This window comes from Cupressus sempervirens, chromosome 1, assembly GCF_028749045.1.
Source record: "Cupressus sempervirens isolate cs-2001-9-10 chromosome 1, ASM2874904v1, whole genome shotgun sequence".
Lineage (NCBI taxonomy): Eukaryota > Viridiplantae > Streptophyta > Pinopsida > Cupressales > Cupressaceae > Cupressus > Cupressus sempervirens.
Window position 1 is genome coordinate 733,071,128 of NC_143118.1, and position 22,258 is coordinate 733,093,385.

At 35.1% G+C, this 22,258-nt stretch overlaps 1 protein-coding gene across 2 annotated transcripts in view; it reads right to left on the reverse strand.

The window, feature by feature from the left end:
- ABCD1 (peroxisomal ABC transporter 1) overlaps nucleotides 1-22,258 on the reverse strand; it is a 69,358-nt gene that overhangs the window by 19,896 nt on the left and 27,204 nt on the right. For both annotated transcript variants that reach the window (XM_089788397.1, XM_089788389.1), the window contains exons 6-14: nucleotides 21,742-22,196; nucleotides 21,325-21,463; nucleotides 21,100-21,178; nucleotides 20,552-20,790; nucleotides 20,070-20,374; nucleotides 19,841-19,958; nucleotides 19,573-19,734; nucleotides 14,007-14,106; nucleotides 13,804-13,912 (exon numbers count right to left, since the gene is read on the reverse strand). In XM_089788397.1, coding sequence (XP_089644523.1) covers nucleotides 13,804-13,912; nucleotides 14,007-14,106; nucleotides 19,573-19,734; nucleotides 19,841-19,958; nucleotides 20,070-20,374; nucleotides 20,552-20,790; nucleotides 21,100-21,178; nucleotides 21,325-21,463; nucleotides 21,742-22,196 — 1,706 coding nt within the window. The remainder of the gene's footprint in view (nucleotides 1-13,803; nucleotides 13,913-14,006; nucleotides 14,107-19,572; nucleotides 19,735-19,840; nucleotides 19,959-20,069; nucleotides 20,375-20,551; nucleotides 20,791-21,099; nucleotides 21,179-21,324; nucleotides 21,464-21,741; nucleotides 22,197-22,258) is intronic.

The window sequence follows — 22,258 nt, forward strand, 5'->3', positions numbered from 1 at the left end:
ATCACGAAGATGTCGAATGACCAAAGAGGAAGGTAGTGAATATGTTGGAAGTGAAGATGCCCGAAGAAGAAATAATGATCATTACTAGACTTAAAGCGAAAAAGGCTTCATACCCAGAACCCCAAATTGAAAAAGAAAGACTAAAGGAGGCTCAGATGGCACTGGAGGAAGAACAAAGATGCAATCAAGAGACAAGTACTCCAGTACACTCGGCATCTGAAATCAATATATCGATAATGGTGGCCAACTTACTAGATACACTACCCCAACTAAGGGTAGCGATTTTAGGATCAAAAATAACACTAGCCATGTAGAAGATAAGCCTAAAGTAGAGGATGGCAATAAAAATATTCCCAGAAGGGAACCACCAATCCCAGACCCAATGTTATTCACGGTGTGAATAGGAAGAACCCCTGCCATAGTAGAAGTAGAAATTATGGGTCACAAATGCACCAACACTAATGTGGATGGAGGGTCAAAAGTCAACGTACTCCTTGAGGAGACATGGAAAGCTCTCGAAAAACCTGCGTTGTGGTCGCCCACCTTCCATCTAGTGGGGGAAGACCGACACAGCATAAAACCACTTGGCATGCTCATGGCCTAGAAGGTGATTGTGGGAACACAACAATTTTTCCTAGACTTTGTGGTCATCACCTTGGAGAAGAAAGGGTACGATGCACTATTTGGAAGGGAATGGTTAGTGACAGCAAAATCTAACCATAATTGGAAGAACACTTTGTCCATAAAAGCGCAGAGAAGAGGTACACCATTGATTTGCGGAATCATTTACCGAGCTAAGAGGTGGCATCTAACTCAGAATCCAAAAAAGGGGAGTACGGAAAGAGATGGTGCCCAATGAGGAAGGAGTTTTGAGGCTCGACAATTGTTCCCAAGATAAAACCAATTCTCCTAAAGGATTGTTCTATTGGCAAATGGAGGGGTACAAGATGTTCCCACCAAGTGTAACATGCTCAAAGTTGCCAAAATAGAGGAAAACAAGGATACATATGCAATCAACTACAAGGAGTATAAAGAGGGGACAGCCAAAACAGATGGCACGTTGCCCCACCAATTCGATGAAGACAAGAAGGGAAACTACAAAGAGCCAAATATAACAAAAATCAATCTGGCCAATCAGGAGGAACCCAAAGTAATATTAGTAGGAGATGATTGGACTCACTGCTGAAGGGAGGTGCATTTAAAATATTCCTACAATGCAAGGATGTATTTGTATGGATATACAAGGATCTAAAAGAAGTGCCACCACAATTATGCATGCACAGGATCCCCTTAGTACTTGACATGAGACTAGTACAAAGAAGACCGCACCACATGAATAAGAACTATGTAGCAGAAGTACAAGAGCAGATCATGAAATGTTGAAGGCTAGAACAATTTTTAAAGTTAAAACAAGCAGGTGGGTGTCTTCAATCGTTATTTCATTAAATGCAAACCAGATTAGAATCTATGTAGACTTCTAATGTCTAAATGCAATGACAATCAAAGATCCATTTCCAATTCCCTTTACAGATAGTATACTTGAGGAAGTGGTAAGGCATGAGATATTCATTCATGGACATGTCCTCTGGTTATAATCAGATCAGTATTGCAAAGAAAGATAAATTGAAAACTACTTTTGTAGTAGAACACGGAGTATACACGTACAATAGGATGCCATTTGGCTTGTGCAACACCCCAGCCACATTCCAAAGGATCATACTTCACATCTTGACAAGATGGCAACAGGGAATTTCAAGGCATTCTTGGATGATTGATCAGTGTTTAGTGGAAAGAAAACCCACCTCTCAACCTTACAGGAATGTATGGAGCAAAGTTGAAGAGCGCGTCTAGAATTGAATCAAAAAAAATCTCGCTTCATCGTGCCTTAAGAAAAGTTGTTGGGACACATTATGTGCAAGGAAGGATTTTTTTAAAACCTGGAAGATGTAGCAGGGGTAAAAAAAAATTCTCGGCCATGTGGGGTATTATCGACGATTCATCAAAGGGGTTGTAGAAACATCTCTGCCACTTGAAAAACTTGAAAGGGGGAACCATTCATATGGGGAACAAAGCAAAACACTGCACTCAGGGAGTTTAAAGCATGATTGGTGGGAGCACCCTAAGTCACAAGGTTCGTCGAAATTTCGGCATTAGGTTCAAAATTTGGAAAACCCATAAAATAAAATAAAAATTGTATAAATTCGTATGGATAAAAACTAGCTGTGATTTAATGAACAAATCTTTTTTCTTTTAGGAAATTTTGAGGGCTTTAGGCAATTTTTTTTTAACAAATAAATGTTATCTAGTTACGGAAAATGCATAAGTTTAGAAGTTGTTTATGTACGACAGCTAGGGCAAATCACAGTGGCCATGTTCTATTTTCATTTGGTGTCTAGGCTCTACATTACAACCTCTCCAAAATCATTTGTGTTTTTCTACACTGTCGCCTGCCATTTTTCTGCACAGTCTCCATGCCATTCTCTGCACCATTGTTTTGTAAATCTGATATGGAATCATTGTCGCCATTGTCCGCAGCAATTTAATCTCATCTCTCTCATTCTCTGTAATTTCCACAACTGCTTCAACCAGTAGACTTGCATCGAATAGATTTGTTTCTTTTTATTTATTCTTGGGTTTAGGTTTTTGTTCATGTAAATTTCAATTTCAATTTTTAAATATTCTCTTGTTTGTGTATTAAAATATTAAGCTTGTTTGTGTTTTATTTATTTATTATTAGATTTTTATTTTTTTAGTTATAGTTTGTTTAAAATTTTAATATGATGTATATATATTTTTAGTTTCTACCAAGGCAGGAATACTTATGCATTCATGTCAATCCAAATATGACATTAACACTAACCAATCAAATCCAAGAATTTAAAAGAATATATGAGATTTCAAATGTCTATAGCTTTTTGTAATTTTTCATTATTTTAAAAATCACATTTTTCATCAATTCTATTGGTCCATACAATTTTTGGTGGGGGAGAAAATTAATTTTCTTCAACAAAAAATACAAATATTTTCTAATAACTTCATCTTGCATTAATGAATGTATTAATTATAACTTTATCTTTTCCACATTTGTGACAAGTTGATAAGATTTTATTTTTTCAATCATTTTACTTTCCACCTCACACAACATGTCTAATCAATATTAATTATCACAATCTATTAAATATTTTTAATTTCTTATTTTAAATATATTTATTATTAGTTTTATATTGATGTTTATTTTTTACTATTTAATATAACTTGTTCATAAAACTTCATGTAATGCATAAGTTCAAATTATACTTCTATATATATATATATATATATATATATATATATATATATATATATATATATATATATATATATATATATATATAACTAATAAATATGTTTTTTTAATATAATTTCAATATGTTATATCTTTGTATTTGAATTTCTAATTTTTTTAAAACTTTGCTTTTTTAATAAAAGTAGTTAAATTATTACTATTATTTTACTTTTATAAAAATAAATTAAACAATATTATTTTTTAATTATATTTTATAATAGTGTTTGTAATATGTATAATTGATAAATGTTACAATTTTTAAATTATATTATTTTTTATTATTAATATTTTTTATTTAAACAATTTATCATTTAGTTTAAATATATTTAAAACTTAAATATATATTTTAATATTAAATTAATAATTATATTTTATATCAAAAAACATACTAAAGAAATAACCACAAAATACAAATAATTCAATTCTAAAAGATATATAAATTATTATTAGGTTTTTATAAACTATGCATTAAAATTAAATAGTTATATTTTATTTCTTATTTATTACATCATATTTATTCATCAACATCAAATTTATATGTATTACATCTATTTATTATTTACAAATGTACATATTAAATTATATAGATATTATTTCATAATTAAAAATTCCTTAATTTTATGAAAAATTTGGAAATACAAAACATTAAATAGTAAACCTTCTCTAATTGTGTAAAATTAAACAATTAGTTTTACTTATAAAATATTTTTATATTTCAATACATTTCATTTTTTCTTATAGATGTGAGTTTTAATATAAAAATTAAATTCTTAGTTTCATTAATTAAAATATAATATATTTTAATTTTTTTATTATAACCATGATTTTATTTTGACTATTTGTTTTATTAAGAAAAATAATTATATTTAATTCTCTCTCACACACACACACAACTTATGTTGGTATCACTCTATCTTACTATTTTATCTCTCTTCCTCTTCCTCCTCTATATTATCTATCATTTTTTCCTTTGCATATATGTTTATATCATTATTGTTGTATACTGCTATTTATCTCTATCTATATCTCTATCCTAGTTTTTGTCCAGTGCTAATGATTAAAAATAGTGTGAATTCCATTTGATAATCAAGATGAGAATAATACATAGTTGGGGGAGTTACTCCAACTACTTATGGTTGTCTAGTAGCATGCATGGTATGCTTAAACATATAATGTGATACTCCAAATGCTTCATCACTTCTTCAAGTTCTATAATTCAAATATTGGTATGGATATCTTTCCTCATTGCACATAATTTAAGTTGTCAATGTAAAAGGTGCAAATTTGTCTAAAGCATATAAATTGATCGTAGTATGATATTTAGTACTTAGTGCCATATTGGGGACTTTGGCCTCTTATTCTTGGGCTTAAATGCCTAGAGATATAATAATATAGCACAAGAACTTAACAACAAAATATGAGCCATCCTATCAGATCAAAAGCACATTTCTAGGACGAGAATTTTATAACAAAATATGAGCAATCCTATTAGATCACAAGTGCATTTCTAGGCAAAAATTAATGCATTCATAATGTTAATTTAGATTCTCACTCATCTACACCTCTACAACCATTATGCGTTAGGCAAGAACTATGACGCATTGTGTCACTTGTTACTATAAGTCCTTAACATTTATGATTTTAATTTTTAGTTTTAGTTCTATTTAGAAACTAATATAATTATTAATATATACTTATTAATAATTTTATTTATTATATTATTTTAACTACTTTTTTATTTTGTCTATAGTAAAGAAAAATACAATAATTATTTTACATTTAAACTATTGCACTTTAGCAGTTATATTTTGCTTTAAAAATTTAATATTGTAATTAAATATATTTTTTGCCTTTTTCAAAATATAATAAAAGAAGTTTAATTTGTAGTTAATTATAATAGAATTTGACATTTGTTTATTTTGCATTATAGAGTTTAAAAATTATTTCATATATTTTGTTCAAAATTTAATATTGTATTAAAATAATTATTTTTCTCCCTTTTAAAGTGTAATTAAATTATTTTTGTTTGCAGTTTATTAAAATTGAATTTAACATTTATTTATTTTCTATTATAGAGTTTAAAATAATTGTATATTTTGTTTATATTATTTTTAAAATAAATATTGAAAGATTTAAAATAAAAAATATTAATTCTCAATTGAATCATGTAGGTTGCAATTGATGGCTGGAAATGATCAAAATATGAAGTACTGTGGAAATATGTAACAAAAAACAGTGCTAAACTCTATTGTACCAAATGTATCAAAGATTCAATGTCTGCACAAAGCTTTTGCCCTCCCATACCTTGGAATCAATGTCATATTTTTATTTTATTTTTATTATCTAAGGCGAATTTAATGTCGAATTTTTTTCAAATTTTTTGCCCTGCTCAACTTCATCCGAACTTAATAGTTGTCGAACTCGAACCTTGTGACTTAGGGAGCACCAATCCTTGTCTACCCTAATTGGAGCAAGGAATTCCATGAACATGTAGATGCATCTAACTATGCCATTGGAACCATTCTAGCACAGGCATGAATGGGAGGATTAGACCACTCAATATACTTTGCTAGTCAGCTACTCTTAAAGGCAGGAAAGAACTACAATATAGATGAACAAGAAGCCTTAGACATGGTGTACAAGTCCAAAAGTTCTAGGACTATCTCCTCGCCATACCCTTCACAAATGCACGTGATATGAACATATTGGGGGCTATCTATCTATGGCCTAATTCCCTCCAGAAATGCCACCTAGTGAGAGAAGGAAGTTGGCCTCACAAAGCAAGACATTCCAACTAATCCAAGGATTGCTCTATAAATGAGACTTAACCATGTACTCCACAAGTGCGTAATGGAGGAGATCCCTAATGTACTATAGGAGTCCCACGAAGGCTTGGCAAGAGGACACATGGGCCCTGATGCCACAACCTGGAAGGTGCTCCTAGCTGGACTATGGTAGCCAACATTGCATATAGATGCAAAGGAGTGGGTAATGGATTGTGACACATGCCAAAGAACAAGGAAACCTTTTAAAAGAGATTTCATGCCCATGTTCCCTTCACAACCCCGAGAATTGTTTGAAATATGGGGAATAGATTTTGTGGGTCCCCTAAGGACGAGTATGGCCAAGTGTTGTCGTTACATTGTGGTAGCCATAAAATACCTCACGAAGTGGACCGAGGCAAGGGCACTTCTAGATAACACAGCATTCAGTACTGCCTAATTATTGTACGAACAAATTGTCACCAAGTTCGGGATTCCAATTTCAATCACTAGCAATAGAGGTGTACATTTTGTAAACTAAGTAGTATGGGAAATGACTAATGAATTCAGCAAATTCCACAACTTGTCCAACCCATACTACCCACGTGCTAATGGGCAAGTTGAAGCACCCTACAAAGGGAGAAGAGAAGAATTTCTGGCATAAGACATCAATAAAGAGGCAAAGAAGGAACCAAAGGAGCAGCAACCATTGGAAAAGGATGAACCTAAGGAGGATACAGAAGAAAATGATTTGGAGTATGGTACAACACTAGGGCCACCACTTAAGGTGATAGTAAAAATGGATAACTTGTTCATATGTGAAGTAGATGGCTATGTGAACAGAGTATTGAAAAATGTCAAAAAATAGGGGAAGAAGCACCTTGTAAAAAGAGCCCCAATGTGTTATAGCAAGTGATTCCTAATCCAACACAACCACCAATAGCAAAAGGAGAGGAGGCGATATGGTATTAGAAATACAGGGAAGGTACATAGATGGTAGTTATAAGGGTGTGGGACCCGCCCCCTTGGTAGACAGTTTTTTGGCTTGGAGTATCTAAGAACATGTTGCGGAAATAGATGCTATGAGGCACATCTAGGTGTGTGTGTATGGCAATATGCATCAGAATTAAAAGTTAGAAGTGACAAAGAAAGAGGAAGAATACGAATGCACACGCGAGGAAGAACTTCGGGAAAAATCAAAGGAAGAAACATAGGGCGAAAGAACCAAAATTCAAAAAGAGGTACGACACCCAAACAATACAAAAAATAAGATAGAAATCAAAGAAAGAAAATTTGAAAAAAAAAGGGAGGGAAGGAAGAAAGAATAAAAATATGAAAGCCAGCCCAAACCTAAAAGAGCTAAGTAATAAATTCAAGGTGGAAAAAGGTTAGATTCATAGCATCCCAAACAGAGATGAGGAAATCAATGAGACGAACAACACCAAAGTAGAGCAAGGATCGTACACATATGGCAAGAGGGTAGGCAAGAGTACTTGTATGGGGAACAAAGAAAAGTCATACGAAAGGAAAGGAGAAATTTGTACGCCAAGAAGGAAAAGTGCATTCGTACAATGTAAGAAGGTAGGTCGTATAGAGGAAGAAGGGAGAATTGTACATGGCTAGAAGAGAACACCCATACGTTGGCATATCACAGCCGTACGCTGCCAATTGCATACAGAAGGGTCAAGCAACAAGAAAGAGGTGGTCAGAACCATATGGCATACAGACAAAGTCATACAACGTACATTTGTGCAGAAGAATCCCCAAAGAAAGAAGGCGTGTATGGACACACGAATTCAATGAAAAAGGCATCGGGCTTTTGGCAGCCACAGTTAATACATTTAAAAGTTGGTGTAAGGAAATAGAAAAAGGGATATATAATATGGTGAAAGGCAGTTTTGATGACTCTAGCAAGGAAGCTTTTGAATTGGGCTGTGAAAACTTAGGAGTGGACAAGAAGACAATAACGGAAAGGAAAATGGCCACGGCAAGCAAGAGTAAGAAAAGTAAGGGCAAGGTAGAAAAGGTTCTGGCAGCCAACATCATCTTTGAAGGAATCCCAGGTACAGAATGCAGGAACCGGTGGCAAGGAACAAATGACCAGCATCCATTAAAGCCAACCCTAAGGAAAGCTAAGGTAGATAAAATTGTTTTCATGCCTATTTTTTATTTGAGAGAAGTTGAACCAGTACTTAGAATTATGGTGCACAAGTATGATAAAAAGACCCATAAATCCGTCATTCAATATTTACAAAAAACTATGGTGGTCCCTTTTGCACCCAAGGATTTTACGAAGGTTTTTGAGTTACCAAATAGAGGGTGCCAGGCTGCCAAACCCTCTTCTAAAATGATTGCAGGTGAGAAGAAACAATTAATAAAATTGATATGCAGGCAGGATTTGACAAAAAAACAATGGGACAACATTTGGAGCAAAAATAATAGTAGAGGAATAAAGAAAACTTTTATTGCTAATGCCGAGTGGAGATGCATTGTAAACTTGATAAAAAGTAAGCTGATTGGAGGAAGACGCACTTCAAATATTGCCATCTCCATGGTCCCACAGGTAAATGGTTTGAATTGCAGTGGAGTTTACAATTGGGCATTATTGTTGTCAGACAGGAAAGAAGAATTTTTGTAGTTAAAGCCAAAAACTTTTTATGTCACACCATGCCATAGCCCTATTTCTAGAATAATTGCATAGACAACTTGTGCCTAAACATTGGGGCACATTTTCCAGCTAATAGTGTAAAGTCGTACAAACCAACTATGTTCTACTGGCTACATCTACACACTATGGCAGGAGGAAGTACAAAGTCGTACAAGAAAAGGCTCGGGCTGGACATATCGACCAACACTTAGAACACACAGGAGGAAGAAAAGCAGAACACATAGGAGGAAGAGGAGAGTCGCAAGGATGACAAGGGGGCAGAGGAAACATCATCTGTAGAAACCAAAGAGTCCAATTGGGACGAGAGGAAAGAGTTTCATACCAACAGTTACACAAGGGAGGAAACTTTGGAGGATTTTGAAGTGGTGCAAATAGTGGAAGGATCGCTTTTGGGAATTGAAGAGGAAAACCAGGCTATCGGAGAAAACATTGCTATGAATACCTCTGTCAATCACACAAGAAGTGGCCATACGGAAATTGGTTGTAAAAAAGCCACCTGCGCGGCAAGAAAACATACAAACGACACACACGCAAAAGGAACAATACATTGTACGAAAACTCGTAGACAAGCAAACCCTCATAAAGAATCCATCCATATGGGCAAAGAGGTAGGTACAAAAGATCATACAAACAACAAAAGCAACAAGGAAAAAAGTGTGGTTGGCACGAACAGGGGAGCAGCAAGCACACTTAGTAGGATAGGTAAAGCATCCATAGTTGGCAAGGAAGGGGTCAGCAGCTGGTCAATCCTTCTAGATTGGAGAGCAAAGAGAATAGTCTTCACACCCTCTCAAATTAATAGCCCACTTCGTTCCTACAGAGAAGATTCAACATGCCAATGTAGTCGATATCAAGGGTACAAGTGGTCTGCCTCACACTATACACTTTATAGGGAGTAGAGATTACACAACGATTGCACTAATAGTGGCACCTATGGGAGTACCTTCCACTCAGATGCCTCTCATGCCGACAACACCACAAATCATTACTCCAACACCTATGCCTACCTTGGGCAGAGAAAGGAGATAGGACCTTGGCACCATAAATGCAGAAGAAGAGGTTGATAACTTGTTGGCCTAGTTTCAGCTACGAGTGGAAGATATACTCCCACCATCTCCAACCCTTATAGGAAAGCCCTCTCTAAACTTGATGGGAGGACATGAGGATATGGATCTATAGATGGAATCCGTAGGGATGGAAGGGGAGAGTCAACACATGAGGGAAGGTGTGGTGGCAAGACCAACACATCTTGAGGAATGCTCACAGCAGTTCCTGGCCAAATTGGAAGCTATGATTCGTACTACAAATGAAATAAGAACAGAAGCTAAGGAAGCTGACATGAAGATCAGAATCTCTGCAACAGAGTCCCTTTTGCACTTTATGAGGGATGGGTACCATTTTGAGTTAAAGGGAATTTTCACAAAGCAAGGATAAAAGGGGCACAGACTATACAAGCACATAGGGCATACTCCGCTATGATGACCATCCTCTCTCAAATGGAGACTTTCAGGACCACCTTTGTAGAATTGCAGAAGGTAACTTGGAAAGTGGCAAAAATAGGAGAATGGGTCATCTTGGGGGAGAAAGTAGAAAGGTTAGAGGCTCAGATGAAAGAAGAAAACGTAATGCATGTGGAGAAGCTGGTGATGGCTAAAAAAGGCCAGCATGGATGCACTCAGATTTTTCCAGGGAGCATGAACCAAACAGCTCACAGCAGAGAAGGATGTAAAGCTCCTGAGATTGCAGCTAGAACAACTGACAACAACCACAGCTCCAAGCACGTCCTCTCACCTATCTCAATAGTTCACTAGTCTACTATATTGTTTTGGTCGTCTAGTAGACTACTTTTGGGGGAGGGGGTATAATGTAGCTATGATAAAGTAATTAAGGTATTCGTAATAAATAGTCGTTAGGGAAGCACTTGTAACAAGAGTCGTGACAGTTGTTTCTCATAACCAACAGGAGTGCCATATGTAGAATCATTGAGAATTGGAATGGTATGGTATAATTGGGAACATTGGTAACACCAGTAATGTGATCCCTTGCTACAATCAATATAGTGATATTTTGTCATTTCTGTGTACTTTGTATATTCTGGCTATTGGTATAGTATTAGGATTGCATTGATATCTAGTTGCTGTGTATAGCTTCCATACATGGCGTAGGACCCTCTTCACAATGGGCATATAAACTACTTCCATACCTGGTACAGTACTCTGCCATATTGGCAGATAACAATCCTCTCGCAAGTAAGTTTTTTATTTTTTTATTTTTTCTTTGTTCGGTCAGTTGCATTGTAGAATTTAACACTTGACATTCTTGAATTTATCTTGTATTTTTTATTTTGGTTGTTTTCTCTGTAGTTTGCTAGCTCCTTTTCCACTGAATGGAATTGGAATACTTACTCCTTTATCCACTCAATAAGCTGTAATCAGTTGCCTGCCAAAAAAGCTGAAGACTTGGTGTTTATTCACACCAATTTGTAACTACTGGCAGGCAAGGATCGAAAATACAAAAAGGGTTTAGAGAATTGTGGGATGTAGCACCCAAGTCCGCTGACTTGGATATGACCATTCAGGATCTTTCTAGAGCCATTATGTTTGATGTGAATGATGATGAGGACATGGTAATTGGTGGATCTTGTACTAGCAGAACCGGTTTGGGTGATAATGAGGATCTACCAATGGCTATGGAAAATGAAAATCCTATAGACAATGCATTTTTTGATAATACATTTGAAGATTAATCAAAACTTTGATTATTGATGAACATTAAACTTCAAATCATGTTTCAACTATCAAACTTTCATGAACTGTATTTTATTTTAGTAATTTGATTTGATTTTCATTAGAATGATAGAATCGTGTTCTAGTGTTTGTCTTTTGCATTTGGCATTGATCAATGATCAAGGATCCTACTATGAAATGATTTAGTTTTACACTATACACACGCACACACAAGCCCCTACGAAACATAATGAAAAAAAAACAAATTATCAAACCCACGAACCAAGTTCTTGTACCGAACCCGTCCGAGAACCCAAACCAGTAACTTAGCATTTCCCAAATTTGTAAAGGTGTTATTTAACTTGTTTGTTTATCCTGCAATATTTCTTCAAGTCAAATTGAATAAAATTTAAAAATAGGTCTGCTCAAGGAAAACCATCCAGCCTGGCTAAAGAAATTAGTTCAGGGCAAATCCTCATTCAGATGTGGCAGGCTTGTTGTCTATGGTCTAATCAAGTCATTACAACCTAGACATTTGTTTATCTTACTTTAAACTGAAATCATTAAGATATATTTACGTTGTACAAATAAAGGCATACTGTAATATTCCCCATATGAATAAATAATTAATAGATCAATTAATTAGTCAAACACTACTTTTTATCACTAAAATAATTAATTGAGTGATTAATCAAACATATTAATAACAAAATCAAGTAAAAAATCATTAAATGATTAATTGTTAATAGATAAATAATTAATAAATAATCAGTAGTGATTAACAATACCCAGCGCAGGCATATCGACAATCTACCATTGAGAAGCAATGACAAAAGGCATGCTACATGTCATCACCCACATTGGCATCCACAGTCAGTCACAAACGGCTAAACAAACATCATGTTCATCTGTGCTGCAACTCACACACGCTGTGGAGAGTTTATAGTCAATGAAGGCAGTGAAAATTATAAGCATTGACGGAAGTATAACAATCCATGCTGTTCAAACCGAGTATAGGAGTAAATGATTACGGCACTGTTATCGTTAGTTGCAGGTAATACATGGATTAACTAATATAATCACACGGGAAGAGGTGCATCTATCTCAAGCATCGCATCCCATTACAGTCGAAGAATATATATACACTTAGAGGAGCATTCCAAAGGGCAAGTCAATAACATTAGAATTCAGAACAACAGTGAATTGAATCATCAAAGAATTCATATCAAAGAAAACAAAAATAAAACTACAATAACTACTGCAAATACATAGCCAATAACACCAGAAGGCAGCTCCACTGTAGCGTGGAAGGAACACAAGAAATAATTTGCACATGTTCTGAAACTATATTAAATCTAATCAGATCAATTAAATACTCCCCAGGCAAATGGGCAAGACATCCTAATCAGAGGATATCACTTCATGCATCGCTGAGTCTGGTATTGAATAAGTCATTTATTTTAATTTCATACATAGTCTAATAAGTGGAGTAACAGATCATATACCTAATTGACATTCATGCTCAACCAGTTACTATTCCTAAGTCTGAGAAGAGGAATGCAATAAGGGAGAGGCCTGCATAAATCCAGCCAACAGGTCGTTCCCAAGACAGGATAGAGATCAGCATCCCTGAGTGCCTTGCGGACATGTCCAAAAAAGGCTTAATGGCTTGGATCCATAAAACCTTGAGGGGAGCCATTGAGTTTGGTGTCCAAGCAACCTATTGCATCTCATCATTCTCCTAGGCTGGAGTAATTAACCGGAATAGCATGATCTACCTAACTCAAATATAGTCCATTATGTGATTTTGCTGTAATTGCCATTTTAAATTAAGTTAATTCAAGTACAGTCAACATATATTTATTTGTATAAATAATTGAACTTACTCGGGGACATTAAACATACATTTTGCAGCTAAGGTTTCCTTACTGCCAAATATTTCATGGACTGCCTGTTTTCTATTCTTCTATTATGTAAATCTATATTATGATTTCTAGAAATGTGTAACTCCTGAGGCTGTACACGCAGGCTTTATAAATACGTAATAGCTATTATTAGTGTTGTAATAAAAAAATCAGTGTTAACAGTCCGAATGGGTGTACTATAAATCCACTTACTGGAAAAGGGGTTTAACTTCAATTAGGAGTCAAACACAACAAATTTGTCTTTAACGAATATTATGTACGTGTCTGGAAATTCTTCTGAAAATGGAGATGAAGAAAAGAATAATTTTTATCCCCGCACAATAGAGTCTTCTGACTTAGGATTCTGTGGTAAATTGACATACTAAATCTATCAAGAAGATGTTACTATCAAAATTACCTGAGGGAGGGTGCAACAATAGAGGAGGCTGCACTTTGCAAAACACTAATGCCAGTAAGTCTAATAAATGATGCCTTGTCCTGCTCCAAAACATATTTTACACTTGTGCCTAGCAAACATCAAACAACGATGGGTTTGTTTAGCTCACTTGTGAAGAATATGTTCCCTGAAAAGCACAAATTGCGTGTATATTATATATTTACCATTAAGAGAAGCTATACGATCAGAGATCCAAGTCCTTGACACCACAAGCAAGGCCACTGCAAAGAATTGTGCACCTTGTTTGTCACATAATGTTGGAACCTGCAAAAGTATTGAATTTCAAGCAACAATATTATTAAAATGTGTGCAAATGTTATTGTCTGCACACTATAACTTAAAATCAGTCCCACTTTAATGCATGTAAAAGCAATGTGTTGAGTACAAGAAGAAAACACGAGTTCTAAAATTTTCTGCTCGTCCAAAATATTAATCAACAATTTCACATCACAAATAAATCATCTCTAAAAATAAAATCATAAGGAAAATATCCCAAAACAATAAGATAAAACACAGCATGATTCACGTATGAGGCCATTGCAACTAGAACACTTACTGCATCAATTTTGACTTTTTGAAAAGCACCTGTAAATACTATGTATGTCATTGACATTGAAGTTACACACAAAAGTTGCATTATTAAGGGAGACACAACGACCATCAAGTTGAATCTACACTAACAAAAGGCTACCCATACCTCTTAAAGGTTTTATTTTGTCAAATTCTATAAGTATTTTCTATCTGCTTTTGCACATATCTGGAATAGGATTATTTTCTGCTGTTACTGAAAGGTACATGTTTATGTAACAAATGGGCTAAAAATTACATTGGTATAAAATAACATCAAAATGAATGCACTTCGTATGGTAAGTCATTGACACCTTTTTTGAATCTTCATAACATACAGAGGCACAGTAAGAGGAGCTTCTATGTTAGAAAACATCAGCATAAAGATCAGTATTCCACATGATACACTTAGGCTTGCAGCTGATTTTAAGAATCAAATCCATCGACCATTCAGGTGAGCATCAAATTGATGGGATCATGGGATCATTTTCTCCTTCACAATTGACATTTGCTAAATTATATCCATTATACCCTACGTTACCCAATTCTCCCCCTGGCCCTCCAAACCTGGCAAATTTCGAACCATGTGCAAACCAGGTACAGTTCCACTGACAAAGATTTTATAATATAAGCCAAAAACAAATATTACAGAATTTGAGTAGAGATCTTTAACATTACTAAACAAAATTTGCTAAAGTTCAGATATCTATTACATCAAATTAAGCTAGACTTCAAGATTTCTTCCAGTGAGTTTTTTATATCCAATTGCTCATAATAACCCCTGTCCAATTAATTGGAAGCTCTCTATAATGATATTCATATTTTAAACATTAAGCAATATCTTCAATAGGTGAAGGGAGCTGCAAGCTAGTTTTATGACATTTTTCAAGTAGGATGTTAATAAAATAACAAAGAAGCTCTCTGTACAGTGAAAAAGTAATAAGCATTCGAGGACTTGGATAGCAGGAATGTTATGAGTGCAGCTGATCCTGTTGGTATTGGCACTGTTTGTGAATCAACTAATACCATTAATGAAGAAGAAGATGGAGATTTAGATAATACATTATATGATTAAAACTTAGTATAAAGTTCCTATTGTTGAAAGTCAAAACAATGACACTTGAACTCAATATTATTGTAATATTTTGATGTTGATAATAGATATGATGCTATAATTACAGGTTTATAGTGTTTTTCCAATTGTTGAAAGTCAAAACAATGACTCTTGAACTCAATATTATTTTAATATTTTGATGTTATTCTAATATTAATTCATGCTTCTAGGTGGCGCACACACACACACACACACACACACACACACACATATATATATATATATGTTTCTGAACTAATGAACCCAAACCCAAACCGGCAACTTAGATTATAGCTATAGAAGAGATATGCAATGTTACTTTTCTATATGCATACTTCCTCCAATAATTGCCTGGCCTATCAGGCAACCAATAGTGCTCAAAGCTCAAAATGATTAGATTTCAGAGTACTGGAAAGAAGTACCCATATGCTCTTCCTATCATGTGCCGATTATTTTCTTCTAGTTTTCAAAGCAAACATACCAATCTCCATCAACAAAGGTTGGTGAAAGAATGACAAGTTATTCATTTAAAAACAGGATCCAAGCTATCACAACATAAATAAATAAATAACTATTTTGTTGAAGGTCTTTGTAAAATTTTTACATTCTTGATTCCATCATCCAGAAATAAAAGGAAGGTAGAATCAGAAGTAGGATCAAAAAAGCAAGACAAGAAGTCATAAATGCAACTAATACCAGAAACTTAATATGGTACACTGTAGACAATGCAAGATGCAACCAAAAAATATATATATTTGTTGGTTAACAATTTGTTCTCCTGTTGTGGTTTACAACCTAACTCTTTTGATACCCAAGGTTTTGGAGAAACAAAAGGATGTCACCAACAAATGGGTCAGTGTATGTGTTCTATCACTACCCTCTGAATTACAAGGTACAGCTCCCTTAGGACTTGCAATGCTATGCAATGAATATGTCTTTTTCTTAGATCAAGAGTTTATGACAGAATAAGCACTTAACACGAGAGCAGTAAAGGCTAACCAAATTGCTTGTAGACACAAACAATTCAAGCAAAATGGGTTTGGATAACTCACAACCCCCAATGGAATGTTTGTCATGAATTATCTTGCAGCACTTCTATCTAGCTTCTAACTACAATCTATCTCTATTTATGCAATTTTGATTGTTAACCCTAACAAAGCAAAACAGCAAGAGGGAGAGAAGAAACAGAATCATATATGGACAATAAATGGAATTACTTAACTGCTAACACCATGATGAAATGGAATTCAAAAGCAGATAACAAAGCCACACACAATTGTCTTTCAACTCTTTATGCAGAAACTACTTTAAAACTAAGTTGGAACAACAAAACCTTAATAGCAAATAGGGTAAGTGGGATTACAGAGCCAATTCACCATCAAGTCTGTTGACCTTTTCATTATCATCAGAAATTACATTTATAGTTTTATGTCATTCCTCAGTTCTAGTAGTGTAACAGTCACATAATAGAAAGAAAATATGAACAAAACATGAAAATATCTAATCTGCAACATAGTATGGACCGTGGCATCTTTCCTCGCGATGATCCTGATCTCATGGCACCTCTAAGAACACCTAGCCACTGTTTATCTTCATGCAACTTCGAAAACCCTGTGAAAATCTTCATTTTCCTTCATACTCTGTTGTTAGCACCAAATCCATATAATTTGTATCTCAACGGTCACATAAGTTTGAATTCTCACCATCGATCTCAAATCAACAATCATGATTAAAACCTAGCAATCCTCCTTATTTTAATCCTTGTCACTTCTTTGCAACTATCATTCATCTAATGTTTTTAACCCATGTGATCTAGTGATGACCATCGAACTGACTACCTCACATCTTGGCCGTGGTCTAAGATTTAACATTTCTTTCACTTGCGATGCTGCAACAGCCTAAACTTTAACTGTCATGTTGACCCTTCGCACCATCGCAACTTGAATTTCTTTAGGCCAGAACTGAGTCGCAATCATGCGATCTTCAACCTTCATTGTTTCGCATATTGAAAATCTTTAACTACATTATTACCCACGATGATGCGATCACTTCACACTTAACCACCCAGATCACATTTTGTAGCTTCGCAGCCCAAATTTGAAAGTCAGCCTTAACATTTGCGACACTGCAATGACCACATAGGAGACTGTTACCATCCATCGCAACCTCGCAACCTGAAACCTTGACTCATCTCCTAACCCTATGAAGCTGCAAATGCATGTTTTCACTCTGTCACAACACTAACCTCAAGTCAACTCTAACTGCTAGCGACGATGGAATCTTCAGCTTTTCGCTGCTTCGCTGCCTTCACTTATGATTGACTTTAATTGCTTGCGATGGTGCGATTGTGAGCTTTTCACTGCTTTGCAACCTAAACCATAGGTTAGCCTTAACTTCCTGTGAAGCTGCGATAACCTTTGATTTGATCTTCATCTAATGGTCAAGAATCCATCTCCAAGGGCAATTGACTTTTCAACTGACCAATGGTGTGTGTTCCTTTTGTTGATTGACTTTTCCAACCACCTATGTAACTATTAAGATCACATCTGGACCGTTTAGGTGTCAAATCAATGATGCATGTTTTCTCACCTTTATATTTTAGTATATTTGAGGATTTTAACTTGGTTTTCTACTGAATCAACTAGTTTCCCTGTATTTCTGAGCTCGATCACTTGTGATATCCTCCATGGAAATGCAAACGACTACAGATCTTGGTCCTCAGCATCCTTCTATATATCTAGATGATGAATCATTGGAATTTGTAGACCTTCTTCTCATCAAGGAAATGCTAAAGACTAACCCACCAAACCCTAAGTCACCTAGCCCTTGATCGGTGCAATGCTCACATGATTTCCCGCATAGGTTAGCTTGAAAGGGGATGATGAGAAGAGAGGTCATCCTAGGGGCATTCTAGACATAGAATCAACATGGACATTGACTTGACTGCAACTTAGAGCAAAAAGGAATGGAACTGAAAACTAGGCAACAATATTATCAACCTAAATCTTGACCAAATCAAGAGAGGCGAAGATTGCAAGACAAAAACATCTTGTCAATGGAATTTCAGCATCTGTTTTCAGATCTATAAAGAGGACTTATCTAATGCATTGAAGTGAATAAAATTTAAGAAGTAATGAAATATATTATGTTTGGGTGTATTGAGGATTTAAATTTTTTAATGTAGAAATCCTTAGAATTTTTTTGTTTTAATACACTAGTTATTTGGACTTGCTCATAGATACTTTAGGTTTTAAATCATGTGATTTTATTGCCTTGCGATGATTTTTTTAATCCACTATGTATTTGGACTTGCTCATAAATACATCGGGTTTTAAATCAAGTAGTTTTATTGCCTTGTGATTTTAACACCAATATATCCCATCTTTATTCCTTTTATCTTAACAGCATGACAAGATTCAATATTGCTATTTAGCATGGCCATTTTGTTATTCTGCAGGATCATCACTATAAGGTTTGATTTTATATTTTAAATGCTGCTAATCTGTAATATAATGTTTTGCTCACTAGATTATTGGACTTATTGATAAGCGCTTTGGGTCTTAACTCATAATTTTATTACCTAATGATGATGATAGCAATATGTCCCATTTCACTCCCTTTTCCTTATCAGCGTGCAAAGATTTATTATTGTTATTTAGCATAGCCATTTTATTTCTCTGCAGAACCATCAGTATAAGGTTTGCAATTTTATGCTTTTACTTGATTAACATGTAGGTATACAGGTGCTGTTTTGCAAATATGGTTCCAATCAAAAAGCAATTGATGCTTGCACTAACAGTGAATCTCTTGCAATCAAATTCAGAAATCTTGAAAAGCTTCATAATATAAGAACTCTGAAAACGCGCACAGCCTGATACTTATAATTATTGAGTAATCAATAATTAACTCCCCAACCTTTGTAACATTAAATCTAATACCCAAAATACAATTAGTTATATCACATGTAAGATCAAATGTTTGTTATTGCATTACATGACAAACAATCTTCAAAGACCAAAAATATATGTGAATAATAAGCAATGAAAAAACATCTGCCATAGCAAAAGTACCAAAATCCGCAGAAGTGCAGCTAATCTTGTTGGCATTTTACGAGGATTGGCCTTCAACAATGGAATGTTGGGAATTGATACTTGAGACTCCTTTGGTGGAGACTTTGCTACTACATCACCTACATATGGTTCAACCAATTTGGAATCATCATATGCGGTTTCCTGTCAAATGAACCGAATACTGACAATTTAAGTTTTGCACTGATCCCATTGGAGGAAACTTTGGAAAAAATTATTTTAATTCTGTAACCAAAGAAATCTCAAGTACCCTGTTTGTGTATGAAAACACTTCTTGCACTACTAATGCATCACTTTGACGCTCCGTTCTCATTTTTTCATTACCAGATTCATTGTTTCTTATTTCATGAAGGCATGTTGCAGAATCCCTGCATATGAGTTAAGAAAAAAATGTCAGAGCCAAACACAGTATTTGTGATGATTAATTGATACACCTTGCAGAAACCAAGCATTTCTATAAAAAAAATGCTTTCCATTACCTCTTGTAATGGACACTCCAGCCTCCCTCTCCATCTAAAGACAGAACAGTATCATGAAATGCTACAAGAGCAGGCCTGTGAGATATTGTAATGCATGATGTGCCCATTGCACGAACTTTTGCACAGAACCGCTCTTCCATGTCTGTAGTGACAGCACTTGTACACTCATCAAGAATAGCGAATTTAGGCTTGTGGTAAAAAAGTCTTGCCATTCCTAATCTCTGTTGTTCTCCAAGTGAAAGTTCATCCCCCCAGTTCACTTCTATATCTGGAGGGTAACGATCTAACAGATACTCAAGGTCAACCTGTGAAGAATAAACTAGTTTACCTTAGAGCCAGTGAATTGACATGTTAAAAAATATTTCAGACTTCCTAATAAGATGCATCATCCATACTGCCACTGACTTCAAAGACCTACAATGTCTATAAATCATAGACAAAACCATTAGTTCAATATAAATATAAGGATAACATGCACAAACATTCTTTAGCAGCTCATGCATCCCTTCCTCAGTAAGTGACTCGGTCTCCTCTGCAGCAGTAAGAGGGTAAATTAACTGTTCCCGCAATGTTCCAACAGCTGTATAAGGCCTTTGTGGGACATAAAATATCTCATTATTGAGATCTGAACCCAACCCTGGCTTTGCAACACGACCAGCCACCAATGGCCAAAGGCCTCCAAGCACCCGAAATAAAGAGCTTTTCCCACTTCCATTTGGACCTACAGCATGAACACAGCAGGAAAACTACATCCCTTACAAATTGAGGTTTGAAAACAATTATGTAACTGAATTAACTTATCCCTCAATAGAGCATCAAATGCTTGTCAGAAGAACAACTTCAATACACAGTACAAACATCTTGAACAAAAAAAATGTTTATACGAGCTAAATCAACTTTGGAAAACCAGAAAAGATTATGAAACCACCGAAAAAATTGGCCAGCAACAATTATTTCCTTGATGTAAAAAATAGAAAACTGGGGATATAATAATAAAAGTTGATAGTATAGCATTGTAGCTGATACTTACCAGTAATAAGAAGATTAGAACCAGGTTCTACTTTGAGAGTCAAATCTTCTACCAAGGTGTTTCCGCTTGGTGTCACAACCTGCCACCAAGTAAAATAACTTATCTATTCAGCACCTTAAACTGCAACGCTGGAGGGAAAGTCGGAGAAAAAAAAATTATACTGTATAAAAATGTCCAACTGCAAAAGTTGAAACACAATTACTTTTTCTACAGAGTGCAAATTACCTTGACACCATCAAATTCAATATGTTTTGCTTCCGCGAAGTAGCCCCCACTCTCTTTATTCTGAATAGCACGATTGCCACCAGCAACTCTTAGCTCCCTTGATACAAGCATTAGTTCCCGAATGCGATCTGCGTAACCACTGGAATTTTCAACAGAAAATGTCATGTTGTATTAGTATGAATACATTCTGGAATTAAAATAAAACATAATTGGCTTTTCATGATAATTCTCCAATCTAGGATTTTATTATTATTTTCCATAAACAAGCACCTCCTTGCTGCATCATCAATCATTATTTATTTTACTATTTTCACACACCTATGTTCTATAGTTATTCACCATCAAATCCGATGCAAGCCAATCAAACTAAGAAAACAAATCATCCAAAGCAAGCAAAGGAATAATAGCAGCCTTTACCTAAGTCGGCTGAGACGTCGTGAACTAATGGAGAGTGTTCCCAAGGCCTGGAACAAAGATATAATAACACTAGTGTGGTAGCGCAGGTTACTCAACATCTCAGCACGTCCTAATGTTGAAGTATCAGGTTTCAAATTACCAGAAAAGAATGGTTCAATGATGAGAACTACCCCAACTGTAGCACCCAAATACTTCAGGAAAAAGTCCTGTATCATCCCAAACCACCAATTTGTGTGCAAAACAAGACTCATGTGCTTAACCAGGGTTTTAAAACGATGTTGTATATAGGATGCCTCCCTGTCCTGGCCGCCATAAAATGCAACACTTTCTGAATGGCCCCTTAATCTCGAATGTAATTGTCGATAATCTCCTTCCAATTGTTGTTCTTTAGACATCAGCTTCCCAAAAGAGGGAGAAAGATTTGTAATTACAACACCTGCAGTAGTGACATATGCCTACAATATAGGAAAACAATACCAAATTTCAGATTACATAAACAGAAGTGAATAACTAGAAC